At 47.9% G+C, this 27,880-nt stretch overlaps 5 protein-coding genes across 5 annotated transcripts; 3 read left to right on the top strand and 2 right to left on the bottom strand.

Annotated features, from left to right (window-relative positions):
* Positions 1–1,481: 1,481 nt before the first annotated feature.
* On the bottom strand, positions 1,482–2,039 carry HD556DRAFT_1448991 (uncharacterized protein; the record flags this gene model as incomplete). Its single annotated transcript, XM_041307522.1, has 5 exons — positions 1,482–1,659; positions 1,688–1,748; positions 1,815–1,820; positions 1,884–1,975; positions 2,023–2,039. The coding sequence occupies 5 exons, from the start codon at positions 2,037–2,039 to the stop codon at positions 1,482–1,484; spliced, it is 354 nt and encodes a 117-aa protein (XP_041154565.1).
* Positions 2,040–6,822: 4,783 nt separating this feature from the next.
* HD556DRAFT_1448993 (uncharacterized protein) lies at positions 6,823–10,743 on the top strand (the record flags this gene model as incomplete). Its single annotated transcript, XM_041307523.1, has 7 exons — positions 6,823–7,871; positions 7,930–8,669; positions 8,719–8,803; positions 8,864–8,953; positions 9,011–10,202; positions 10,248–10,391; positions 10,441–10,743. The coding sequence occupies 7 exons, from the start codon at positions 6,823–6,825 to the stop codon at positions 10,741–10,743; spliced, it is 3,603 nt and encodes a 1,200-aa protein (XP_041154566.1).
* Positions 10,744–16,288: 5,545 nt separating this feature from the next.
* HD556DRAFT_1530619 (uncharacterized protein) lies at positions 16,289–20,180 on the bottom strand (the record flags this gene model as incomplete). The annotated part of the gene is made up of 8 exons (XM_041309461.1): positions 16,289–17,969; positions 18,018–18,162; positions 18,215–18,392; positions 18,456–18,628; positions 18,683–18,823; positions 18,883–18,999; positions 19,259–19,435; positions 19,512–20,180. 8 exons carry the CDS (start codon positions 20,178–20,180, stop codon positions 16,294–16,296), a joined length of 3,276 nt encoding a protein of 1,091 aa, XP_041154567.1. The 3' UTR covers positions 16,289–16,293.
* A 1,562-nt stretch (positions 20,181–21,742) lies between these two features.
* HD556DRAFT_1448996 (uncharacterized protein) lies at positions 21,743–22,891 on the top strand (the record flags this gene model as incomplete). Its single annotated transcript, XM_041307524.1, has 4 exons — positions 21,743–21,784; positions 21,863–21,958; positions 22,475–22,702; positions 22,760–22,891. 4 exons carry the CDS (start codon positions 21,743–21,745, stop codon positions 22,889–22,891), a joined length of 498 nt encoding a protein of 165 aa, XP_041154568.1.
* Positions 22,892–24,003: 1,112 nt separating this feature from the next.
* On the top strand, positions 24,004–25,698 carry HD556DRAFT_1503671 (uncharacterized protein; the record flags this gene model as incomplete). The annotated part of the gene is made up of 14 exons (XM_041308995.1): positions 24,004–24,130; positions 24,193–24,225; positions 24,276–24,295; positions 24,348–24,362; positions 24,415–24,453; positions 24,515–24,543; positions 24,603–24,688; positions 24,728–24,742; positions 24,792–24,851; positions 24,907–25,041; positions 25,098–25,125; positions 25,189–25,329; positions 25,387–25,441; positions 25,495–25,698. The coding sequence occupies exons 1-14, from the start codon at positions 24,058–24,060 to the stop codon at positions 25,696–25,698; spliced, it is 933 nt and encodes a 310-aa protein (XP_041154569.1). The 5' UTR covers positions 24,004–24,057.
* Positions 25,699–27,880: the final 2,182 nt, after the last annotated feature.

Raw genomic sequence — 27,880 nt, forward strand, 5'->3', positions numbered from 1 at the left:
CGACTTCGCCCTATGTTCTTGGTGGAAAAAGAACCGATAAACATTGCTGTGGGAGAAAAATTGTCAAAAAATCAATTTCAAGCTAGTATATAAGTGACATTCATTCAGGCGTAAGTAGCTAGTAATGGAGTATCTTAGTGTTGCCGCAGCTCTGGCTTGTTGCTGGTTCTAGCTGCGGCCCGAGCTATAAATAGCTGAGTTGACAAGTGGTTACGGCTTATAAAATTACGGTCCGGCTCAGCTTGATTAGTTACAGCTAAGTCAACTTAAGGGCTTAAACTAACTCAAATATATTTTTAAATTATAAGCTAAAAATAGATTTTAGAATTCAGAACTTTAGTCTCAAGAACCACCAGAGAAACTTAGGAAAGCAGGTGTTGATCACAGCAATTCACAACGCACTTCACATTTACAAGTCACATCATTCATATTCATGGATCCACAAGACAAAGTAAGTGATTTCAATAACAATTAATCAAAAACTAAAAGAAGTATCTAGTTGTATGGTAGTGCTACTTGTGCACGAAGATTACGAGCACAGCGTGCATCAGCGCCAAACATGGAGAGACCTATTGTAAGGTGGCGGGGAGTTGAGAGAGTAGCTGAAATTAGGCAATGTCATGGGTATCTATAACCCACTGTGGGTCGTGGGTGTGGGTACACAGGGGTATGGGTGGGGGTAGGCACTTAGGATACCCACACCCCTACCCACACCCACACAGTGGGTATGTAGGCAAAAAAATTATCTTTGCACTGTGATATGCGATTCAACTTTGTCAAATATGCTAGTAGTGGTCTCAGTGAATGGTATGCCTAGGTTGAATGGCCAACAACTTCATTTTCAATAATACTATCTTTGTCATCTATGTTGATTCCATTTACTATGTTACTTGTAGACTATAGAAACATAACTTTGAACTTTGGTTCAGTAGTGTTCAATCCCTATGTTACTGATATGTCAACTAATTGATAAGATAAACTAGCCATAGACTCACCTTAAATAGCACTACAATTTTCATCAAGATACATAATGATAATAACAACTTGTGTTTGGCCAAACTCATCAATATGTATTTTTATTTTGCTCACATTACTACTGATTAACAAAATAAGAGGCACAACAGACTTGTCTCAACTAGTACTACAAGGATAATATCAACTTTGATTTTTGCATTTTTCAGAGACTTACTGATGTTGGGTTTTTATTTAGCTTATATCTCTCTCAAATGGCTGCCAATTAACAAGGTGAGACTAGCAGTATATTTGTCTCCAGTACTACTACAACACTCATTAAGATATCTAAGTGTGTAGTACCAATCATTCATGTCATACCCATGGGTATACCCTCTATGGCTGTGGGTATGGGTAGCTATTCCTGGTACCCATGAATAAACCCACACCCACCAGTGTGGGTGTGGGTTTTTGGTGGGTGTGGGTGGGGGTATCACCACAGATACCCATGGGTATACCCCTGTCATTCCCTAGCTGAAATACAAGGAGAAGGGGAAAGGATCATTTGGACGAGTAGAGAAGGGGACAGGATTGTTCAGATGAGTCGAGAAGGGGAAAGGAACGTTCAAACAAGTCGGAGATGCAGGTGGGGATGGTACTTCAATAGACGTTTGCGCAATGTGATTGAGACATGGATTAATGTTGTTGCTGGCGAAAATGAAAATGACAGACTCACCATATGCAACGACTCAGAGCAGCATGGCTCGTGCTTGAAGGAGGGTCGACAGACTTATGATCTGCAAACAGTGGGCAATGCCTCAGATCAGCGTGGCTCATGCTTGAAGGAGGGTTGACAGACTTACAATCTGCTAATGGTGAGCAATGACTCAGATCAGCGTAACTAGAGTTCGAAGGAGGGTCGATGAACTCACAATCTGCTAATGGTGGGTAATGACTTGGAGCAGGGTCACTCCAGTTTGAAGGAGGGTTGACAGACTCATGATCTGCAAAAGGTGGGCAACAACTAACAGTGATTCAACAACTGTAATGGCAATGGAGTTAAATGCTTACCTTTGAGGTTTTGCCATTGTACTCACCTAAAAACTCATTTAGGGTGAGTTTAATGGTCGGACGGTAAATGCTAAAACCAGTTACACAGTCACTACTGACATCTTTCCTGCAGTTTACGCAGTTAGCATGGGTGATAAAGTTGAGGAGAAGTTTAGCTCTCACATTTGCCATTGTACTCACCTAGAAGCTCATCTAGGGTGAGTTTGATGGTCAGACAGTAAATGCTAAAACCAGTTGCGCAGTCACTGCTGACATCTTTCCTGCAGTTAGTAAGATGAGAACATTGAGGAGAAATATAAATCAATAGTCAAGGTTAGTTTAATGACAAAAGCAGCAGCGGCGTGAGTAAGATGAAGGGAACAGTCAAAGTAGTAGGAAACAAGCAAGAATTAAGAAGCAGGAATAGATATGTCTGCGATATCATCTGGAACATCGTCACATTCATCCTCTGCGATGACTCTAAGAAGAGCCTCATAATCATGGCTGCCAGATGTAGTTCCACTGATAGCGGATATCAGTAGATCACCAGAACTAGATGGTAAGAGATCTTCACAGCTCACAGAGCCTATAGCACACATCAAATCATACTCCATGTCCTTTTGGGACGCTGCCCAACCCTTGGTTAAGTGAAGTCACTCCTTTTTCAGTACGAATTTGACTATCTGTAGGGCTTCTATCAAGTATGGGCTGAGACGATGGTGCTTCTTGGTAAGTGTGTCACTGCTGGAGGAGAATATGCGCTCGCATGGAACAGCAGAGGCTTGGATTAGTAGGAAATCCATTGCAATTTTGAAGAGTGTTGGAAATATTGGCTCCGAAACCTAGTCCTTGTCACCAACAAAACATGTAATAGAGACAGATATCTTACCGTCCAACAAGATAGTATATCTGTTCCTGTATGGCTAAGAATGCCTGTGCTATAAGCATTGAATTTGTCTTCAGCTAATTGGGGGCGGTGACCCTGGCGACGCGGCAGTAGGTCTATCTCAGGAAGTCCATAGATCATCGAGCCTAGTGTTGCAGGACGTGGCCGACGAATCAACTGATCGGACTCTGCAGAGTCATTTGTCGCCCTCTTATTCCGCATCTGTAAGACATATAAGCCCAAAGCTTGCTGTTGTTATTGTTAGGCAGACGTACCAGTTTGAGAATATAGTCTTTAGCCTCTGTGATTCGTGAGACTGACCAATGTTCGTTCATCCATGACATACGTCTTGTGGGATGGACAACTATACACAATCATTAGAGTTCACCTTGATCAAAACACGTGGGACTTACACATTGCAACAGCATACGCTCCTGTGAGACTCATTCAATCATCATACTTAGCTGCCCATGTTAAACCTATGGCGACCAAAGGCGCACAGTGTGGGACAAGGTCTGCTACAAGCTTCCATCTTTGGATCAGCCCTTCAAAGGCCGGAATGGTGCTACCCAGTAGAGGACTGGTTTTGCCGGACATGCATTGCTGAGCATGGTGCTGTGCCTAATGTAGAATAGTAAATATGATATGGGTGTCGGACATATTAGAACATACCTCTAGAATAACCTCAAGATCCTACAGGACTTGCCAATCCATGGGGCTCAGTTTATAATGCACTATGCTGCATTAAGCAGGAAGATTGATCCAATGGTCGATAGCCTGGGAAACCGTTAGGCTATGTGAGAATTAATGAGATGAAACATTACCTGTCGTAGCCTTCTCAAATGATTGAACATAATGTATGTTGAATCCCAACGAGTAGGCTCGTCACATAGCAATTCGACTGTTGGAAGGGCCATATGCTCATTCATGTCATTTACAAACCATTCCTCTGCATTACCAGAAGCGATGGCAGCTCGAAAACTATCACGATGCTGGCCTGATGCACGAATTATGCGGACAATATTTCTGGCCCGATCGATAATGTTATTTTGCAGAGTGTCAATGTACTGCACCTTGCTAAAAGTGTAAGGGCCAGCTACAAAAGTATCAGCCAAATGTGAAAAGTCTGCAGTAGAATATTCATTGAGGATGTGTTGGACACATATATTCACTATGTGAGGGAAACATGGGATTCAGTGATCAACCGCATCAAATTCAATCCCATCTTTCTGCAAAAGTTGCAAGAGTTCGTCCATTGCGGTCCTGTTGTTGCTAGTGTTGTCCAAGGTAAAGTGTCCGATCTAGATGAAGTCAGGGCATATGATACAGTATAACAAGACACTAACATTATGTTTCACTTCAGCACGATCAATCAGCTCCAATATTTTTGAGGCGAGTGCCTTCCCTGTATGACTACCAGGAATGTGATGAAAAGCAATTAGAGTGGCCTTCAAAACAAGTGTTGCGTTCCCGCTTCCTTTTGCAATCCAATGCGCAGTCACAACAAGGAAGGAATGAAGCTTAGAATCGGACCAGACGTCAGATGTGAACAAAATTTATCCTTGGGCGGTCTGCAAGATATGAAAATACTGTATGAGATCGGTAGCTGGAGGGTAGTGGCAATTGTAGCTGCTGCAGTGGTAGTTGCAGCAGCAGCAACAAGTATGGGAGTAGCAGGGGTGACCTCAACCTGGGGGATATTGGTGTTTTGTTGACGATAGCCACAATGATTCATATCAGTGGTGCTGAAGCTGGGAGATGCAACAAGAGACTCACCTATCTATATACTTTTATTCTGTAAGACCCCGATGCACAAATCACCTTATCCCTGAGCGTTGCACTTCACAGCATCACAACTCATCCTCACTGTATCAACCAGATGATCCAGATCATGGCCACCGAATCTTGAATGTAGGTGGGAATTTCCATGAGGAGAACGTGTGAAGGAATGTTATTAACATGATATTAGAGTTGAACCCTGCTGACAATCGGGAAAGACCAGCTAATTGAATACAGCCATAGTTCTGATTCTCGAAGGAATGATCAAGCCTCAAGCAGAAGATGTGAGTTCAATGGGCGAAATTGAGGTAATTCTCCCAATGCAAGGCTGCAGTGTGCATTGTGGGAGTTAACACTGGAATTACACAGCATATGCACACAGACCATGGATACAAATACGTAGATACTATTAATCAACATCTGTACAAACATGCACACTGCGCAGATTAGTAGTACTGAGAAAATATTGGGCTATATAATGCGTTTTTTCATTTGATGACACAAAGTGGGAGTAGTTGCAGGCGTTAGGGTACCATTGCATGGACATAACCTTGCAAACGATAAGGTCATAAATGATGAGTGCTGCATAAGAATAAATGAAAACACTTACACATGAGTTGATCTACGAAGAGGCATTGCCTTTGGCAGACATAGGCTCACCGATTCAGAGACTTGAGGATGGTGAGGGGAAGATGTGATATGACAATTGAAATTCAAAGAGTGCATAGCTGATGCAGGCCCTGCAGTGCGAAGATCGTGAAGTAAAGAACGGAGATGGTCATAATCCGGATCCTCTGAGAATGAAAGAGAGTGTGAGTAGATGAGAATATTTGCAAATGCTGCAGGAATTCCATCACATAAATCATCGATGGTGGACCGTGGTATCCACTTTGTGTTCGAGTATCAAGGAGCTGGAAAGCTTCTCATGGTCACTATGTAGCCATGGAAGGGAGCCATGCAAGAAATATATTAGCATGTAAGCAAGTGATTCCAGATCATCATGACGACCCTGCTCCAATCTCAAGTGATTGTTGATGGAAGCAAAGGCGGGGGTGCCTGTGAGATGTTGACCTCAGCAAAACAGGATGTGAGATTTAGTTGCAGCATTCCAGTACTTCTTCACGATACCAAAATCAATGACATATGTGATTTACTTCAAGTTGTCCACCAAAATGTTATGCGGTTTGATATCGCCATGAACAAAGCCATGTGAGTGGATGTACTCAAGACGCAACAACTGGAAAATAGGTTAGTAGCTGCAGCTCACAACAAATCTGAACCTAAGTACCAGCTGATCCCCTAAGTTCACAACAGTTTGAAGGGTGAATTTATGGTTGCATGTGAGGAAGAGCTTGTGCAGTGATGGACCAAGGAGGTGGAGAGCTAAGGATGATATGTTGACTCCCTGCCAAACCAAAGGGCTTGGGGGATTCCAACACCACCTTCAAGTTGCTTTAGAATGTTGTACTCACACTCCACAGAAGATGGGTTATCGGTGACTGGTTCAAGTTTAATAGCAACAACATCATCATTGAGGAAGTTCTGTGCATGGTATACAACAGCTAATAATATATTTGAATATGAATCAATATCATACAAACAATGAACGTACCATATGAGCCCAACCCCAAGATATTCTCCAGCCTGAATCTATCATTGATTCGACTCAGGGCCTTATTCAACATGCTATGTGACAGGACTAAATAATACAGCAGTGGTGCGTGCCACGGTCGATGGCACAGACAGAAAGTTGTTCGACTTCCACATGACTAAAGCTGACTGAACCGGCTCAAGTTGATATTTCGGGAGAAATGACTTGTAGCCAACTCATGTGACTAGTAAGTCAAACCAAGCCGGACAATGTGGTTCAACTCACAAAGATAGCTGAACTTCAGGTGTAGCCGATCAAAGCCAAGTCCGAGCCGGGTCGAGCCGAGCCATGACATAACTAGAGTATCTGCGTCGGTACTTGCACCGGTACCATGCTTGCGTCGGTACTCGCACCAGTACCACGCGTGGGAAACTCAGGAGAACCGAATAAGACCCAACTGGTTACCAGAAGCCCGATCACTCCCTTACTACGGCAGCAGCGATACAGATTGTCGCCCCGCTCACTATCAAGCACTACCGCCTTGCCTTCGCTACTACTATCCACCATGGGTGATGAAACGGAGGTTGCTCTTGTGCGGAAACGGCCCCGCGGCATTCTACATGATGAATCAGAGCATTCAAGGTTACGGAAACGGCTACACTCAGCGATCCAGGAACCTACTAAGAACCCAATCCCAGATGTTCCCTCAGTTGTCCGACTTCACGAGCTGCACTGCCCAGATTCAAGCCACGTCTTAAAAGATATGCCATTCCCGGCTCCTCTAGCCTCTAATTGTCCACTCCTATCCATCTTTGGGATTGCGTTTACCTGCTATGGTTTTATTTGCAGCATCCACCAAAGGGTCATTCCACCAAAGAGATTACTGCAACATATAAGACTCCCGGACCACAAAAAGGCTTGCAGCACACGTCTTGAGAAGAATTACAAGGTTGCAATAGCGCATATTCTCGAGAGCCACTGCGTGCCGTCCGATATGGACGTCATTCCATTGCCTAGCGCCGTGCCTGACCTCATCCCAGGCCTCGAGGCCATTTTTAGTTTCAAATGTCCCGCCCCAAACTGCCCTGAGTGGTTTAGAGCGACGCTGCATGGCACAAACAAACGAAAGCAGCGACACGTTATGCAGCACTGGAGCCGCTCGCACAGGGCTGACTTAGGCGACGCCCCTGCATTCTTTGAAGGCCGTTTTATCATCCGCCCATATCTGATGGTCGTGGACAGCAAAGATCCTCTCACATCAATCGTTGTCGTCTTACCAGAGACGTGGTCTCCGCCTGACACCCCCTTGGCTACAAGTGCTCCCGATGCACCTATTAACCGCCTAGGAGCAACCGCACCTAAGGAAGCTTCATTCCTCAGAGATATAAAGTGGCTGGATTATGCGCAAAGCTTGCAGGCGGATACTGCTAAGCTCCAAGCGCTCGTCAAGTTACCTACTAGTAACGAGTATCACATCCTGCATTTGTCTGAGAGGCAAGCACGCTTGGAACGTGGACTCCTAGAGGTTCACCGATTGTATAAGGGCTACCTCAAGGATGCCAATCAGTTTGTTGAGTCGTGTCATCCAAACATTCGAAGCGCTCTGACTTTTCAGTAAGTTATATTTCATGGTACGATTTTGCCCTGTTCAACTCAAGTATCATTGCCCCAGGACGCATGCGAAGTATAGGTTTATCTCAGCTAAGAGCTACGTTACGTACGGGGCGCCTATGGTCCGCACCATTTGTATGCTAGTGCGCTTTATACATTTCAAGACACGCAGAAAAGCCAATGCCCCCAGCGCAAACAAGTCTCTGCCAGCTAAGCTGTCTCTCGGTACATTCACTGTGACAGGAAATGCAGCGCAATTTATGGCCGCAAAATCCCTTTATCAATACATCATAACCGCTGAAACTCTCAGCTCCACCACTCTCTTGGAACTCGTCCAAGACTTAGTAGTTGTACTAGTCAGACACGAAATCAAGACCAACAGCATCATGGAATGTCCCACCGACCAAGCCTTATTCCTATCATCCATTCGAGGCAAGGACCTATTTCGACTGGCTAGCCCCCTCATTGGAGATTGCGCCCGATTGGCCCACAACTTCTACGCCGTCATAGCTCAGTTTTCCCGGCTGCAGAGCGGTAGTATGGCAAAATTTACCCCATTTGACAATGCCAGCTGGATGGAGGAAACAGCCCAGCCGTCACTTGCGGCTGAACAGCGATTTGAAGAGTGCTCGGTCGATGACCTGTTTAGCGACGACCTGTCCAGCGACGACAGTGAATACGAGGAGGGCGAAGATGTTGAGGCCGAGGCCAACTCAAGGTTTGAGTTGTTTTCTGATGAGAGCGACTCGGATAGTGAGACGGGCGATAGATGCCTGCCGCGTATAGAGGGTGAAACAGAAGGTAGGCCTTTGCAGAGGCGTCGTATGGTAATAACACCATTTCTTTTTAGGAACCTTTATGGAGATCATCAACGGCTCGTTACATGACTTTGGAATCGCAAAAAAGAAAAGTATTGGATCGTCAGATCTGCTGGCGTAGGTGCATTGACTTCAGAATTGCGTCGTATCTAATCTTTCTTTCTTTTCATTGGCTAGAATCATTTCTGAGGAGGTACGCTTCCTGAAGCCAATGGCTGGCGTCCACCCTGGCTATTCGACGCCTTTCGATAGATTCAAGGGCGTCTGGTATGCAATTAGCCAGGCGGCAGGTAGAGAGTGTCTTAAATTTGGATTTGTTTTTAGTGAGGACGGTCGAAGTCTCACTATGGAAGACGGGGACCGCCAGCCCCAAACATTTCATCTCTTACAGCTTGCAAATTGCGCGCACGCCCTTCTCACGCAGTTAGATTCGAACGTTCTGCTTAATCTTCCAAGCCGCATTCACAATCTCTATTATGAATTCGACACAAGTCTATTCACGGACAACCTTCTGGAGCAAAGGTCGATATTTAAGCAGGCGCGCAACAAAAGTCTACTAGCGAAGGTCGTCTCAACTGCCGGCGCCTGCATCCTAACGCCAGGCGTGATAAAAGACAAGAAAGCAGCTCGTCAATGGCTCAAGCAATGGGATGATGACGTCGTGCCTCTAATCATAGCTGGATTTTTCTTGACATGCGGAGTTCCTCCTCGCGGTTTCCAGCTTCATTCTATGTTACTGGACCAATGCCCAGTTACTGATAAAGCCCGTAACCTCTTCATCATCAACGGCTTACCGGCTCTCGGCAACCCAGTTTCAAAGCAGCGAGGCAAAAGCGTCCAAGAGCGTCTCTGGCTCTTTCCTCAAGCTCTTGCTCGGCCGTTTCTATTTTACCTTGGAGTTATTCGGCCCATTATACAAATGCTTCTCAGGGACCTTGGGTGCGACGCTATGTACCAAGATACCCACGTCTTTGCCCGAGCACTTCCGCAGCACCGGCCAGAGCGAGATCTCCCGCAATTCTGGAATGGAAGTGACATCAATAAGGCCCTTCAGCTAGCCACCGCCTCACTCCCATTTCGGCTCACTTGCACTGCCCTGCGACGCATCATCACTGCAGTGTTTCATCGCCACTTTCCAGAGCTTTTGGATAGCCTGACTGGAACGTCTGCGGTGGACGGACAAGCCCAGCATACCCAGCAGACTGGAGATACGCACTATGGACGAGTCTACTCCGCCCCAGCTGCCTTGGGAATGACGCACGAAAATGCAAAGCGCTACATCACCATGAGCAAAGCGCTGCAAGCTGCTTATGGACTCGGCGCAGCTGAAGAAAGCTGGCAGGATATCGTGGCTAGGCTCCCTTTATTTCCGACCTGCAAACACCACCACTACGCGTTCTCCGTTGCTAGACAGACCGTACTGCAACAATACGGTCTATGCGGTGATACTTCTGGGATCAAGATAACTGCTCAGACTGTCCTCGAAGATGCTCCGTACATAAACAGTCATATCGTGGTAAGGGATTTCATGCACTAGCAGCCCAAACTAACTTATCTTTAGGCGTTTACTTCTGAGATTGGTGACGCTGCACTAATTCAAGTGTCAAGCGCCGTTCTGTTTGGACCAAACCCGCCAGGGAACTCTATCACAACACCACCTCCGGGCGGGTATCTGCCTGCCGATATAGCTCGCAGCGTAGCTTTTGTAAGTGCAGAAGACGCTATTTTCTCGGGCAACCTAACGTTTACTTCAGATCATATTAGCTATCGAAGAGTGGGCCGACGGCACGTTCCAACCGGTGATACTGGCTCAGCCCCCTGGATCAATCCACTTCGAGGAGCTTCGCACTGCAGCAGAGAAGATCATACGCAAACTCAGGGAAACTAATGCGAAGGGATGGGTCAAGTTAAGCGCTGACGTTCATGCCTTCCGACATCCTGCAGCAAGGCAATTTTGGACTGTGCGCGGCCTGGGACGCACGGAAGATGAAGACGTAAGCGTGGATGATGGTGCGGAACCTGCAGGAGAGGCTAGGTTTGACAACGAGGCACGCTGAATAGCACTGAATAACGACGTTAACAGCGCTGAAGCTAATTTTTCATCCAATGCCCGCGGATGTACGTATTATGTACGCACGACGTCCGTACGATATCAAACCCAAATGTCATCCATATGTAACGCGAATTCCTGTTTGTTCGTCGCTGACAGCAGGGCGCAACGTTAGACGCTGGGCGAAGCTCTGCAGTTGAAATATGAACTGATGTCGCAGACTATCCAGAGGCGCTGGGAGCGGCTGCGGCTCGGGGGTTACAGAAGCCGTCCGCTTGGCTCGTTCGGTTTACTACGCTCAACCGCCCCCTCGGCAGTAGTTCGCCGATCCCGACTGGACTCATTTGCGACGATGACGGAGCGGTGCTGAGAACGACGCTGGACTAGGAGATGAATGCGCAGATGCACCGTCAAGGCGCAATGACCCGCAACCAGAACTTGAAGCGACTGCTCTTTCAGCGCTCGAAGCGTAAGCCGTGCGCCCTTTCGGTGTGATTGGACGTGACGGGAGGGATTCCGCGTCCAAGTATCTTGAATTGAAGTTGCGGGTCGTGCCCAACTGATGCATCGCAATGCATGCGCGTCGCAGCAAACAGATGCTGGGCTCACAAGATCTCACGCAGATCTGCCTTGTAGTGCGCCAGATCTCACGCAGATCTACCCTCGAGGGACTGAACTGTTCGCATAAGTGACGCAGCAAATAAATGCGGATGACCAGCGAGACGAAAGGCAAAAGTCAACTCTGAAATACTAATAGGACGATGGCGGTTGAGGTTTGGCATTGGGCGTTACATAAGCTTTGCAGACGCGAATAATAGACATTAGCATTAAATATTAAATACGTACTGCCGCCTACATCTTTGGCTAAATATTTACAGCCGCGCGACGTACGTCAGCCTTCCTGGCCAAGCGCTCAGATCTAGACTCGACAGAAGTGACGTCTGCAGACAAATTGGCAACGGCGATGCGAAAGATGGTGCGTATTCACGGAAGTCTGGTAGGGGATCGTAAGATATAAAGGACGTTTGCCATTCACTCGCGCCAGCGCGCTTATCCTCTTCATCGGCCTTGCGCATCGATGCCTGGACCGCTCGATTACCTACAAATCTGCGCGCCGCGCCCTCCGCAGCTCGCTCCCACCTCTCCTGGCATGCTACCTACATTAGCACGTTCCACGGCGCGAAGCGGTAGCTCGTCTCCCTTGAAAGGCGCGTTGAGCAGCGCTGTTAACCGGACTTTTTCACGCATGATGCATCCGCAGGACTGACGTGGCACTAGGCGTGCGCCTGATAGCGCGCCGCCCTAGGGTGACCCGCTCTCCCTGACTCAGAATATTAGGGAAAAGACCAAGCGTGAGAAAGGCCCAAACAATTGAAAACCCAGCCTACCGAAAAATAGAGAACCTAACCCTAAGGTAAGTGGACGAACGAGGCAATTGCTGACATAAGATGGAATTCTGCCCCCAGGGTGGACGGAGTTTACTCCCTTAGGACGGGCCGCCTCCGCGTTCGCTAGTGTCTAACTGAACTGCTGCTGGTTGACGTTGCTGTTGTGTATTGGGATCCTGTGAAGGAGGGTCTTCATCAGGTATCAAGGAGTGCTCACTCCCAGGAGCACCCGCTGCAGCATTACGCTGTAGATTTGAATGAGACGCCCAAGAAACAGTCATGACAAAATAAGCGAGCGCACCTGTCGACCTTGGGCATAAGGAACGTCGACAGCAGGTGGCGTTGCATGATGGAGTGGTAGGGTAAATAGGCATCGTATGTGAGTTTTGAAGGCGGTGGTGGCGGCGGCGGGTGGCGCAGATGTAGGAACTGACTGAAGCCTCCTCGTCATAGCGAGCCTCAGTCTTTTGAGGCGCCCAAGGCGCCCAGCTCGCTGTTGAAGTCTTGGCCGGGAAATCTGAGAATACTGTAATGAACTATGTGAGAGAGAACAAGAGGGTACGCTCTTGCGCAAACTTGATGCGTTCCATAGAACAAATTGGGTTCAGCATCATAGCCATCTTGCTCTTGCCCAGGGATCTCTGCCTGCATGATAGTCAGTAGCGAAAGAGGTGAGGAACGAGGTACATACGCCAAGAATACGGTTGTTATCTGCAGCGAGCGCGCTGCATTTCTCCTTAAACTCTGAGTGATATACGGGTGAGCATGATAGTCGCGGATGACATCACGGAAGACTTGCCATCGGACCAATCAAGACAGCTGGCCTTCGCAATGCTGTCGATGGCGTCCATCATGTATGTGCGTGCTTCGCGGGCTTCGTCGAGTTTACCTGCCGAAAGAAATGCCTGGCACCGTTTCTGGTGCGTAGTTAGCAGCAATGGCTCGAGATCCCAACCGAAGAGCTGGACAAAACGCTAGGTTATAAAAAGCATTACGTACGTATCATCTTGACACGCCGCAGTCAAGTCCTCATATATCAAATGAATATATTTCGACGAGAATGCAGTGGAGATGACAGCGGCAGCGAAGTGATCAGTAGCTTCGTCATGACGCGAGGCTTTGATCCCGAGCTGAACACGTAGATACGTCTATTGTGCGAGTTGAGAATATCAGGATTGATGGCCGAGCGTGGCCACATGACGCTCACTTCCACGACACGACGCGCAAGAGGATCGACATTCGGACAAGCGACGGCCAGGTTTTCTATGAGCAGCATTGCTTCCTCGCGTTGATCTGCGTTGAACAGTGCGATGGCCTAGAATGCTGGATGAAGCAGATAGCATGGGGGACGAATTGAATGCACCCTGATCAGGAGAAGAAATTGGTTGGTTTCTGAATCTTGGTTCGTGAACATGGATGCGACGTCGAATGCTACTCTTGCTTCTCGGACGTGACCTTTTCCGCAGAGGGCGATGCCTTTCGAGATAAAGCCAACCAATGATGGTTTGACGTTGATTGACTATGTCACGGATGAATGTTAGCCTTCTGTATCATGACAATTATGGGCGGGTCCATCTCACCTTGATTGCATCCTCAAGGGCGTTGTCCAAGTCGTGCTTCCGGGCCATGACAAATGAACGATTGGCATATGAAGTAAAGTCATTGGCGTTGGCGTGGATCTTTTTGGTGAGGAGCTCTTCAGCGATAGACAAGTTCCCAGTCAGACATTCATCGCGGGCTGTTGTGATATCAAGGATCTGTACGAAAGATGCTCGAATTGCGTAATGATAATGAGAAATAGAAACTCACCTTTGAACGTTGTACTGCCCATTCCGAGATTTTATTGTCTTCACCTCCGCTGAGGATGTGCTTGCCGTCTATAGAGAACGCGAGACATGTCGTGGCGGATGAAAGCTGGAAGACGGCGATGATTCGTTGATGTGAGAGCCGCCAGAGACGGACATGGCCGTCGTTGGATGCAGAGGCGACGAGGGTGCCAGCGGGATGAATGGCAATGGCGTTGATAGCGTCGGTGTGGCCTTCCCAGCGATGACCAACCTGCTGCGAGGTTGATGTGTCCCACTCTTGTATGTATTTACTGCCTCCTGAAAGAAGGCGTGTGCCATCGGGCGTCCACACGAGTAATGTCTTCCATCCATCATTGTGACCTGTCAAAGATGCGACGCGTTCTCTTGAGCCTGGATTATAAATTTGGATGTTCACGTCTGTTGCGATGGCAAGAAGTTCACCAGAAGGCGAATATCGAACGCAGTAGACACCATAACCATCGCACTCGATTGGATGACCTTGCATCTGCCACGTTTTGGTACTCCAAAACTTCACCGTGCCATCATATGAACCAGTGGCTAGCACCGTACCATCCGCAGAAAAATCCACCGAGCTGATCTTTTTGGAGTGGGCTTTGATGGTTGGGTGATGGTTTCGCTTTCTCCGTGCCAGGCGATGATCTCTCCGCTCCAATCACCGTTTGCTATGATTTTACCATTTCGCGATATCGCTATCGCCCACACCCAATTGCCATGACCTTCCATCTTCTTCAATACAACGCCTGTCTCCAAGTCCCAAAGGCGAAGTGTCTTGTCCGTCGAGCCCGTAATCATTCGTCGTTTGTCGGGGAACACTGCAACTGTGGTTATCCGCTCCTCGTGATCTTCAAAAGTTCGAATGGGTGTAGTGCTTGCAATGACCTGTGACATCTTACTGGACGTTGATGCTGTTGAGCACGGCCGAGGGACGCGGGTGTCTTTCTCTAAGTTACAGAGGTGCGTGTATTGTGCGGTTTTATATTACTTCACCACGCTAACCTTCCTCGTTTCCAATAGAAGCCCAAGGCACGAGTCAGTTGGCCATCACCGTTTCAGCAAGAATGCTCCCAGTCAGTGATAACCGACTATACTGGCTACACGCGTCCGACATTTGTCTTCACAGTTTCAAGCCCTACCGAGACATAAAGTGAGTATCACATCTCTTCAACAAACTTTCAAGCTCAAGTCTTACGTCTCACCTTAGCACGGCTCGCCGTAGACTAGTATAAAGGATCTGCAGGTTTATGGTGCGTTTTGATTGGTGAGCGTTGATCTCCGTCAGGAAGGGAAAGTTTCCAGTCCCACGTACCAAGAAGATTAATGTAAGCACGCTGGCTTACCTGAGTTCTCATAATCAGTACATATACCGTCGCTGATACTGAAAGCTAAGCTGTCAGTATTTCACCTCTTGGTGTAACGGTTATGCGTGGCGGCGGTCTGACCATGTTACAATTAAGCTTATTTTTGCCTGCGGTTCATTCAAGCCCGAGAGCGACCATTATGCGCATCGTCAATACGAAATACAAGCCAATAATTTGTAAAGCGCAGTGTAGTCTCGATTCCAGCATTCCAATCAGCATCATCCACGCCCAGCCACCCCCATCTAATGAGCCGAGTCGCTCCGTCATGCCACGACTGTACTCTAAGGCTAGCTAGCGTGGACGTCGTAGGACCACAAGTGCCAATGAAACCAGCTTCATTCGACTGACTGACAGCATCGATGAACACCAGATGCCTGGTAACAGCCACAACTTTTAGCGTCGGAATGAAATCATGACATCTAATCGCCTCACCATTTTCCATAGATATCTTCTGTGCGCTCTGCTGCGTAAGCTGCCCACCCAACGTCCTAACATCTGACAGGAAACTCCTCACATTGCTGGCTAAAGTCACCGCGTCGTATGTGGATCGATATGTGTACTATGAAAAGTTAGATCTGTAGAGCAACCTATACCCGAAACTTTGACTCACGGGAGGTGTTGATTCAGTTACTGGTACATTCATGGCGCATGCGCATTGGCAATCTTTCCATGCTTGCAGTCCATTGCATGCGTTGGCCTGCAAATCCCCATGCAGGAGAATAGTCCAATTCCTATTCCCATGTATGATGAGCGTGTATGTAGTAAAGGAAATCGAAGCATAAATCGTCCGGAGGAAGGGAAACCTGGTGCTGAGGAGAAGGATGATTCGTTCCAGGCTTTTGAAGCGAGTTCTTGGCAATCCGAGTGATGCGAGAGACCAAAACGATGCATCCACATCTAACGTACGTGTGTGACAGGTATGCTGCAGCTGTATGGTATCATCTTTAAAGTAGTGCAAAAACTTTGAAACAAAAACATACGACTACAATATTTCTATGGTCCTGATGTCCATCAAGTCTCCAACAGAGACCACGTCCTGGACTTGCCCAATGATATCATGATCTGTCGCAATCCTCTTGTATTCTCCACTGCGCTGCTGCGCTAGCAAAAATGCGCCGAAAGGCTGTCCAAGGCGAACAAGCAACCGCAATGCTCGTGATTCTAAGTCAGATATCCCCTGTTTTACAGGAGAACCGCTAGACCAGTCGTCCGACGGAGAAGAAGGCGGCGTCCCATAATCCTCCTCGCCCTCCGTATCATCTCCATAGTCAGACGGTTCTGGAAATTCTGTGAAGTCAGGTAGCTCCAGAAGAGACCGATCCCAGGGACGGACGAGGAAAAATCGTTGCTCGATGGGCCTTGCCGGCCAGAATTTAACCAGGGTCTCTCCGGTGGTGATAAGCAAGTCGTGAAGTCCGTCTGCCTTCACCTCATACGTGAGATGACTTTCCGGAGTTGGACTGCCCATCCGGCGTCTAACTTCCGTGACATTGAATGCAATACAGGGTAGATGCAGTCTTTGTGCCGCGAAGCGAGGGGCGCTCGCGTTCTGAAGCCGAGTATAAAAGTTTGAAGCGAAATCGGCAACCCCCGTTTGTCGTAACAAAGAAACCGATGACTGAAGGTCATCTTCGGGTAAGGGTGGTAGCTCGCATGGCGGAGCTTTGTATGAAGTGATGGAGGCTGGTAGACAGCTGTTGAAGTCTGATGATTCTCCGACCCAATCCAGACTACTGATGTCGCCCGACCGAGCCACGATCTCCTGCAGGAGCCGCCCGAGAGCCTTGTCCTGCTTCTCGCCATAATCTACAGGTAGACGGACGCCAAAGATGCCAAATAAAGAGTATGCGATGTCTTCCTGGCGTGTGGTGACGCGGGTCGAAGCCCAATGCAGTTTTTCTCGAGAGCTATTCATACTAGGACGAAAGGCTGCAACGGCTGGTCGGTCTATTCCCGTTGCGCCCTTTATCTCCTGCATGATTGCGACGGAATCCTTGTGGTTGGGAGTACGATCATTACGATATAGAGTCCAATTGTTCTGATAAAAGAGAACGACTTTGGGAGCGATGAATTCCTGAACCGTCCATCCGCGCGTGTTCCAAGCGCTTGTTGCCAGTGCGTCAGACTTTGACGAAGGCGGAACATCAGAGAGGTAGACAATCGTGAGCGCGGAATGATGATACCATACGAACGTGGAGTTGACCGATTCTTGGACTTCGACGTCGTTGCTCTTGTCAATGCAGCACGTATCGCTCCATGCCCAGTTATACCCCGCATCGCGAGCAGTTTTGCAGAACGACCGCAGCTTCGTAATGCCGCCAATCGAATCCAACTCCGAGTCGTACACGGACTTGCCCTGGATATCCTGCAGCAGCGGCTCCTTCCCTTCCCACCTGTGTGACAGCATGGCATATTGCAAATATCTCTTCACCACTTCTTCGATGTGCTCGATGTGCAAGTCTGCATGCGTGATTGTTGATGACACAAGCGCCTTATACTGCGTGCTCATTTTGAAGGTGTTTATCTGTGTCTCTCGATCACATAAGAGGCCGGCGGTGGTGTCGAGTGAACGCAGCGGAGCATCGTCGAGTTGGGCATCGATGACCCGTCGAATGGCACGTTCTACTTCGGAAGGTCTGAGATACTGCTGGTGCAACTCTGGAGAAAGAGTTAAACATGTCGACGAATGCGTTGTCAGAGACTTACTTCGTGTCTGAACATCAGGTGCATTGTCCAATATCGAGAGCGTCGTTTGGAAGGTCTCAATCGCTTCATCATAGCGCTCCGCACCATGAAGCGCTGCGCGCTTCACATTGTATCCAAGATAAGACAAAGAGTCGAGTTCGATTACCTGCGTATCGCTACAGTGAGCATTGGTTATGGGACAATAATTCCCATCGCACCTTCTGCGCATCGAGAAGCGCGTCCATCCATAGCATTTTGCCCAACTTTGCTTTGCTACGATTTGCAAAGACAACGTGAGATGCAGAGTTTGAGTCGATTACCGCCGAGTATATGTCAATAGCTCTGTCATAATCGCTGGCAGCGAGGGCGGCATTTCCGTTGGCAGCGCAGAGCACGCTACATTGTTGCTTGAATTCTGGGTCAAATGCAAGTGAGTATGATAGCCTCGGGCGACATCACTGAAACTCGCCATTGGACCAATCGAGGCAGCTGGCTTTCGCAATCTCGTCGATGGCGTCCATCATGTATTTATGTGCTTTGAGTGCTTCATCGTGTTTACCTGCCGAAAGGAAAGTCTGGCGCCGTCGCTGGTGTGTCGTAAGCAACAAGTACTTAAGATCCCAGCCGAACAGCTGGACAAAGCATTAGTTTATGGAAAGCATTATGTATGCATCATGTCAACGCACCACGGTCAAGTCCTGGTATGGAACATGAAGGTATTTCGATGAGAAAGCTTCTGAGTTAACAGCGGCAGTGAAGTGATCAGCAGCTTCGTCGTGACGCGCGCTATCGAAAGCTTCGATTCCGAGTTGAACACGTAGATATGTCTATTGTGTGAGTTGAAAAGATCAGGATCGATGACCAAGTGTAGCCACATGATACATACTTCCACAACACGACGCGCGAGAGGGTCGACATTCGGACAAGCGGCATCCAGGTATTTTATGAGCAGCATTGCTTCCTCGTGTTGATCTGCGTTGAAGAGTGCGATGGCCTGGAATACCTGATGAAGCAGATAGCATGGGAGACGAATTAGATGTACCTTGATCAAGAGAAGAAATTAGTTGGTTTCTAGATTTTGGTTCGTGAACATGGATGCGACGTCGAACGCTACCCTTGCTTCCCGGACGTGACCTTTTCCGCAAAAGGCGATGCCTTTGGAGATAAAGCCAATCAACGATGGTCTAATGTTAAGTGACTAGTATGTCACGGACAAAAGTTAGCGTTTTATAAGAGGACAATGATGGGTGGGTCCATCTCACCTTGATTGCATCCTCAAGGGCGTTGTCCCAGTTGTGCTTGCGGGCCATGACGAAGGAACGATTGGCATATGAAGTAAAGTCGTCGGCGTTGGCGTGGATCTCTTGGGTGAGGAGCTCTTCAGCGAGAGACAAATCCCCAGTTAGACATGCATCGCGGGCTGTTGTGATGTCAAGGATCTGTATGAAGGATGTTCGAATTGCGTAATGAGAGTCAGAAATGGAAACTCGCCTTTGAATTGATGTCGCTAGGTACTGCCCATTCTGAGATCTTGTTATCATGACCTCCGCTGAGGATGTGGTTGCCGTCCACAGAGAACGTGATACCTTCCGCGTAGGATGAATGCTGGAAGACGGCGATGGTTCGCCGATCTGAGAGCCGCCAGAGATGGACATGCTTGTCACGAGATGCAGAAGCGACGAGGGTGCCAGCGGGATGAATGGCAATGGCGTTAATGGTGTTAGTGTGGCCTTCCCAGCGATGACCAATCTGCTGCCAGGTTGATGTGTCCCACTCCAATATGTAATCACCTCCTCCTGAAAGAAGATGTTTGCCATCGGGCGTCCACGCAAGTGACATCCGAGTCCTCCATATTGTTGTGTGGCCTGTGCAATACGCGACGCATTCCCTTGTGTCTGTGATGGATTCGCCAGTTTCACCGTGCCAGGCGATGACCTCTCCCTTCCAATCAGTGCTTGCTACTATTTTACCATTCCGCGATCTCGTCAATGTCCACACCGCACTGCCATGCCCTTCCATCTTCTTCAACACAACGCCTGTCTCCAAGTCCCAAAGACGAAGTGTATTGTCGTCCGAACCCGTAATCATTCGTCGTTTATCAGGGAACACTGCGACTGCCCTTACGGCGTCCTCGTGATCTTCAAAAGCTCGAATGGGTGTGGTGCTTGGAATGAGCTCTGACATTTTACTGGAGGTTGATGGTGTTGAGCACGGCCGAGGGACTGTGGGTGTCTTTCTCTAAAGGTGCGTGTGTTGTGCGTTTTTAGGTTGCTTGACCACGCTAACCATCCTCATTTCCATAGCCGCCTAAGACACAGACACGAGGCAGTTCGCCATCACCCATCTGCATCAGTGGTCATCTGCGCCTGGCTACCCTCATCCAATTAGTCGAGTCGCTTCGTCATACCACGACTGTACTCTGCGGCTAGCTAGTATGGACATCGTAGAACCAAGAGTGTCAACGAAACCAGCTCCATGATATCATCGATGAACGCCGGATGCCTGGTAACAAGGCACTAGGAAAATGCTGCGCCACTGCCGCGACTGCTGCGCTATTTGCTGCGACGCTCCGAACTTGACCGGTATGCTGCTACGGCTGTCTAGTTTCTCAGATGCATACGAAAATCCACCACTAAAGTATGTATTATAATGCGAGTCTGCAATCTGATGCACAAGATAATTACTGAAAGACCACGTAGTATTATACGAGTTCATTTCCAACATGTGCTACGAACACAATGACAATCGTGACCATGCCCGCCCTACTCGTATACTACACGTAACGAAAAGTTAGCATGCTCAGCTGGCAATCCTCGTGCACATGCCCGAGCTGTGGGGCTGTACACAGGCGTCACTGGACTGACTGGACCTCAGCTGTCAGTTGCTCAAATATGTTCTGTTCTCTACAGCGTTGACCGCATCAAGGCAGAACTGTGATTATGACGAAATTGAACGTGAGTACTATGCTATATGACTTTCGAAACGGTCTAGTTAAAAATAAGTTTACCGCGGGCCAGGTTCACTGACAGCAACTATGTCGAGCATCAGACATCAGGACCTCGGGAGCGACAGGTAAAAAAATCCCATGGAGGACCGAGAACGCGAAGAAAGATGCCATTGACTGCGTCAGTGAAAGGTTGTTTAGTAACAAGGAAGATAGTTGTTTGGGAAACCCGACTTGCAGACCGGGAGTGCTTACTGTGAATCTCGATGATATCGCCTGACAGTAACTCTGGGAGCGTGGATATATATATAAGGAATCAGAGCACGCTCGAGTCCATGACTCGTTTGGAGGACAAGTACTTGGAGGTTTCAGTGATTAGCAGTACTAGTTGATGCGCACTGCTCACCACCATTTAGGAACACTGCAGCGGCAGTTGCCGCATCAGTCGATGCACCTGCCATATATTAGTGGATGACATAATCAAGAGTCGTTCAACAGAAGGTACTTTTGGATGGTACAAGTGATCCCACCAACCTCAGCAGAAATGCATATGTCGTAGCATCATCCTCCGAAATTGACATCCCATCTGAATCACAAAAGTCTTTCCGCCCAAGACCAGCACGCACTCAGGTTCCCAACGCCCAGTCCAGAAGTGCTACTCCGTGATGCCATCTCGACCTCCAAATGTGAACTCGGAGTATCCGGCCATCTACAAGCCCGACAGTAGACAAAGGAGAGTAGGAAGAGATCACTAGAGGCAAGTAGGGCGAAGAGTGCAAATGGCAGACTGGGAGCCCAAGACATGTCTTTTCAAGACACCCTTGGAGAAGGATCTTACTCGACGGTGTGTGCATCGCGTATAACCCACACCCTACTGATGTCACTTCAAGTGATGCGTGAATAATATATCCGAACTGATCAGGAATACGCTATCAAGATCCTTGACAAGAATCATCTCATTCGAAAGGACAAGATGCTCGTTACCCTCGCAGAGAAGGACATCCTCATCAAACTGGGTGTCCGTCACTCCGGTACCATACGCTTACACTGAACCTTTCAGAACGAGTGGAGCCTATGTTAGTATCACCTTCTCTATGCGTTGTGCGTGCGCATCCAATCCCGCTAATCGGTTAGCTATTCCTCTTTGGCAGCTAGCGCTTCGCACTGCCACCTGCTTTACAGGCTCAGGCTCCAGCTCTTCTGATGGGAGCCCCGTCATCGATCCTGTGGCAGCAGATTTTGACGTTAAGACGAGGATTGACTTAGATACTGAGAAAAAGCTGGAACCAACTTATCGTGTGGACGCTATCGCGCGCAGACTCTAGTATAGGGTAATGGGTCATGTCCGAGTGCAGATTGGTGCGTCGTTAATATGTCTCAAATTATCCAGACGATCCTAATCAATGATCTCTTTCCTCATCCTTTACCATCATAGGTCGAGCCTTCTCTTACCATCCGAATGTGTCTATCCGTGCATTGAGGTTCAGTCACCGAAGCGTCATGGTAGTAAACTAGGTCCCCTGATCACCACAAGTCTCACGAAGATGAAGACGCGGCAGCTGGTGCTTACGAATATACGGCTGTTATGCGTGAAGCAGAAGGAGGGTGGTCAAGTGGGCTCGTGTTGGGGGCGGGAGATAGGGATAAGAAGTGCGAGAGGCTGAGGGAAGGAAAGGAGAAGGAGTACGATGCAAGTAAGGACTGCGGAAATGTGATTGAGAGTGCAGAGCCGAATGGTGAGCGAGAGTTTGTTATTTCGATTGTTAGTCTTTTCACTCTTGTTCTACGTGTTCCGCACTGCTGATCCTCTACATTACAGACCTACAGTGCAGAGACGAGCGCTGTATCCACGATAAGGGTGGAGAAGGCTCTTGTACATTCGGCGCATCTCCAGACATGGGCTCAGGCATGGAGACTGGAATCAAAATGTAATACCACACCATCTTCATGAGCTTGACGACTCGGGGTTATCATGCTTTCCATTTCAACCTGAGTGAACTCGCGCGGGACTCGGAGTACCGATTTATGTGGTAATTGGCAGTGGCATTGGTATGCGCGTTGCGCACATGTACAATTTGTATTACTTGAATCCGTTGTGCTTGTTGTATTTCAGGACACAACTTGGATCCGGGTCCTGGTGCGTACTATATCCTCGATCGTTGTGTACTCGCCGATCTAGGCTCTGCTGACCTAGTATGTATTAGGGGGTCGTTGATTGATGCTGTTCAATCAATGATAATCGATAAAGTCTTACGCTGCCTTCATATCATATCACAACGACCATTCACTATAACCGATTTATATCCATTCGCTGTCTGATCTACAGCCTTTTAGTCGTTAGCCAGCGCGATAGTCCCGCTTTGTATTTGTCCGATGGTCAACTGGTCTGGCGTCAGACTCAGGATGAACCACATGCGCACGTATGTGACAATGGTGAATTTCAAATACGTGCTATGCTACATTTTTGATCATAACAACGCACAGCTGTGATGGTGCGTCCAAACCTTCTAATTAAATTAACTATTATGTTTTCTCCAAGATTTCGATACATTGGCAATCACGCGCACGGTGGGATCTCGGTCTAGATCTCTGGCTGTGCAAACTTCTGATGCCTGTCACCGGCACCGCTTCCGAGTCAATTCCAAAATGCAAATCAAAACTTCTATCATGATGCTCATCCTTACGCTACAATATTATAATTCTATATTCGAAGGAAAGTGCGAGAAGGTGCACATGAAACGACAAACTGCCCGAGGACGAGGAACAGGGACATCAAACATTAATATTGAGATATGTGCTCACACCTGCAGACGTGAGTTTTCTGTCTACTCCACGAAGATCTCCCCTATTTCAGGTTCTGGGAAGATCTGTCATCCTTTCCGGGCGCAGGGAGCCCAAGATTACGTACAGCCCTCTCATCACAGATCGGCAGTATTGGATTGATGGACTGATGCACGTGCAGAAAAATGGCGGTTCTAAAAGTCGTTCCGTCTTTTGCTGTGTCCAATCATCCCTCTGTTTGGGGATCCAAACGCTGGATGGTGGTATATCTAGCACAAATGCCATCGATATACGTCCACCAGGTCCGCCGCACCCTCAGATCCATCCTCTAACAAAATGACTGTATTCTCAGACGACCCTAGTTGGCGGCTGTGGATCACTTCGTGGCGCATTTCTAGCTATTTTGTAGGTTCGTAGCAGTCGGCTGCTAACGCTGATGTCTACATTCTAACCTTGACTGCGATTCTGCAGTTGCCGCCTCTGTTGGAGTGACGTATGATTGGGGTGAGCATGATAATATTGGAGAAGTAATGATAACCTATAAATATTCACAGCACTTACATTTGGACAAGAGGTATGTCAATGCTATCACCGGAACACCCATCTCGCTAAGAAAGCTTTCATAGGTCGAACTGGTCTGGGTGAGCAGCCACATCAAAACTTAGAAGAGCAACAAATATTGATTTGTGACAGAGGCAACGTTGGTCCCTGATGACCATTCTGTATCTGAGTGTATGTGACTTGCATCATAGTTACGCTTGGCAACTCTTGCTTACTCTTGAGAATATCTTAGGCGCGCTATCTGGGAATATTATTTGCTGTGTATGTTTCAAAGGCTTGGCGCTGTCGTTGTGCTATTTCTTCTGACCTGCGGCATACAGTCAATGTTCCGACAATCTTGTTGACAGACGCAGTGAGTCTTCTGCACTTCTATCACCCCTGCCACTAACTGCGGCGCCCTGTAGAGGTGAGTATGATTCTTGACCAGCTTCTTGGTTCATTATAGTGATTCCCCCTAGATGTGAGTCTGTTTGCAGCGTGTGATCCTGATTATTAACCGGATCCATCAGGCTGGATTCTGTATATCGCAGTGAATTGGATGTATGTTGTGATATTCGCAATGTTGCGGAGTGAGCTTTGCAGTTGCAAAATCTCAGTGACATTGACGCTGAATCATGTTACAAGTCATCGTGATCACTCGGTTACATGCCATGTATCAACAATCCAGAAAGATGCTGATACTTCTCGTTGTCATCTTCCTGGCTGATACCATTTTCAACGTAGTGGTCTCCGTAATGTCAATGAGGCATACTTCGGGAGGTACGCTCAATTTTGAACGAACAAAGGTGTACATGGGGCTCACTGATGTATACCAGAGGAATACATTCTCTCTGGCACTCATGAGTGCGCGACTACCTATGGGGACAATACCATCCTTCTGAATTCCATTACTTGGATATTCGGCAGTGCGTGGGAGGTCCTCGTACTATTTCTCGCAGGCTGGATTGCTATAAAACACTTCCGTGAGCTGCGACAGCATTCGAAAGGAGGGGTCATCGAGGATTGTTTCATGGTATTGATAAAATCTCACATATTTTACTTTTTGAGGTGAGCTCAAGATATGAGCATGGTTCCCTTTTCCCGCTGAAGGAACAAACACGCTAGCTTTGTTGCCGTCTCTATTTTCAACCTCATGATTTTATCTCCAGCGATCTCAGTGGTATGCGGATTTGTTTGACCTCTGCACGTACCCGCGGCTTATCATTTCGTTAGAACCCAAATACCCTCGGACTTGATTACTATTATGGCACACTTCAAATTTTGACAGTCGTGCAGATGTTTGTGCTGGGACCACGCCTGATCCTTGGCATTCGGGACTATACCGCTAAGCTTGTGACTGACTCCGATGCAGCAACCAACGTGACCTCGATCGCTTTTCAGGAGCGCGTGCATATATCGACTGGCAGTGGTGTGTAGCACTGGAGATGCTTTAGGGAGATGACGGTTACTTGGTACCTGGAGAATTTGGTCTTTTGGTCATGGTGCTTATTTAGTTATTCGGTGTTGCGCAGTGGATTTTAAGGAGATATAGGTCTGGACAAAGTCTTCGTTGTAATATGTATTTATGTACGCTACTCACTTTCCTCGAGGAATAGAAAGTGATCCGCTAGCCTGATATTTTGAAGATGATCAAATACCCCCATCAAGTACGATAGCAACGGGTCGTGGACATGTATGCGGGCGGTGGGATGCTTTGGCGGGCCTCATCGTTCTTCATCCGAGATACAGAAAATTGACCAATCGACATTCACGATGGAGATGATGTGGTTAAGAACTCACAACCACAAGTTAATTCGTGAGATTCATCACGCGGCATCTAGATTGTAATTGAGGTGAGAGCATTAGGCGGAGAAAGTCGTGAGACTCACTTGGGTTCCTGGTTCAATGATTGAGCCCATGTAGTTCATAGTAAACAATAGCGTTCCCGGAATACTCGCAGCGACAGGGTTACTCGATGGCTTCAAGATTGAATGCACGGCTCGCGCAATATCGGCTGTGGTGAGAGGATAGTAGAATTGACGACCGTATTGCGTTGCCACTGGCGCTCGAAGCAAGGGTGTGAACGCTTTTGAGGGCGTTGCCTCACAAGCGTTGGATAAAATGCGCCTTGGAAATGGCAACACCTCACCGCATAGTAGAGATTTCAGAGAAGTGAGATGAGATGAGTTCGGCTGCATCCGGTGCACAATGCAGATCTTCGACTGGTTAAAGAAGTGATATTTCAGTAAACCATATCGATGCGTTCGGGCAAGTTACAAGGCGATGTCCTCGAGTAGCTGGTTGACACGAGAAACACCGATATCATACAGCTATCGAGGATAGATAGTATGCTGTCTGGGAAGGCGAGTATGACAATACAGAACATTCCTGCTACAACGGTGATGGAGGCGAACAGTCTAGTATCCTGGGCGTCTATGAAAACACGACTCGGAGGCAAGCAAATGCGGTGACATAGCATAAAACACACGATACACACTTCTGCAGCTTGGAGGACACCCACGATCCCTCCAGTCCACCTCGGCCGTGCTCAACACCATCAGCCTCCAATAAAATGTCGGAGCCAAATATTAGCACCACACCCATGCGAGAGTTTGAAGGTCATGAAAACCACATAAGGGAAGTCGCAGTTTTCCCTGACAATCGACGAATGGTCACAGCCTCTTGGGACCGCACGCTTCGTATATGGGACTTGAAGAAAGGTGTTATGTTGAAGAAGATGGAGGGGCATTATGGTGAAGTGTCGGCATTGGCAGTATCACGAGATGGGAAATTGATAGCAAGTGGTGATATGCACGGAGTGGTTAACGTCTGGCACGGAGAAACTGGTGAAGAACTCGCTGGACACATCGAAGTCTACGCCACGTACACCGACTACAATCGCATCTTATTACTGGACTTTTCTCCTGATGGAAAAGTGCTGGCCACTGGTTGGCCACTGGTTCAATAGACAAAACGTTGAAGCTGCGGTGCGCCGAAACCTGGAAGCTGCTGGGAAATCCAATTCACTTTATTAGTTACGTCAGCCCCGTTGGGTATTCGCCGTCTGGCAAACATCTTGCTGTCGGAATAAACAGCGATATCGAAATTTATAGCTCAGAGACGAGGGAATGCGTCGCAAAGTTGAAGGGTTACACCTTCGCGTGGACGCCCGATGGCACGCGCCTTCTTTCAGCATACTTTGATAACATCATACTGGAGTGGGATACATTGACCTGGCAGCAGGTCGGTGATCCCTGGACGACGGGCCACACGAACTATATCAATGCCCTCGCCGTTGATCCTAATAGCACACTTGTTGCTTCCGGCGCACCTGACAAAATTCGTCTCTGGAAGCTGTCAGATCGACAAACCGTTGCGATCTTCCAGCAATCATCGCAATCCCTCGCTTTCTCCGTGGACGGCAAATATATCTTCAGTGGAAGTTATTACACTGACAATAACACGGTCACAGAGTGGGCAGTATACCCGAAAAATACTTTGCAGGAGGAAGGTTCAGGTGCTTCTTACGTAAATGAAAGTATTTTGTTATTTTTGATTTCTCTCTCTCTGCTTTTATTTGGCTACTCTCCGGTTCATTTTCTGCCCCGTCGTCGTCCCA

The sequence above is a fragment of the Suillus plorans genome, assembly GCF_016647745.1.
Source record: "Suillus plorans strain S12 chromosome Unknown HD556scaffold_82, whole genome shotgun sequence".
In the NCBI taxonomy this organism is placed as follows: Eukaryota; Fungi; Basidiomycota; class Agaricomycetes; order Boletales; family Suillaceae; genus Suillus; species Suillus plorans.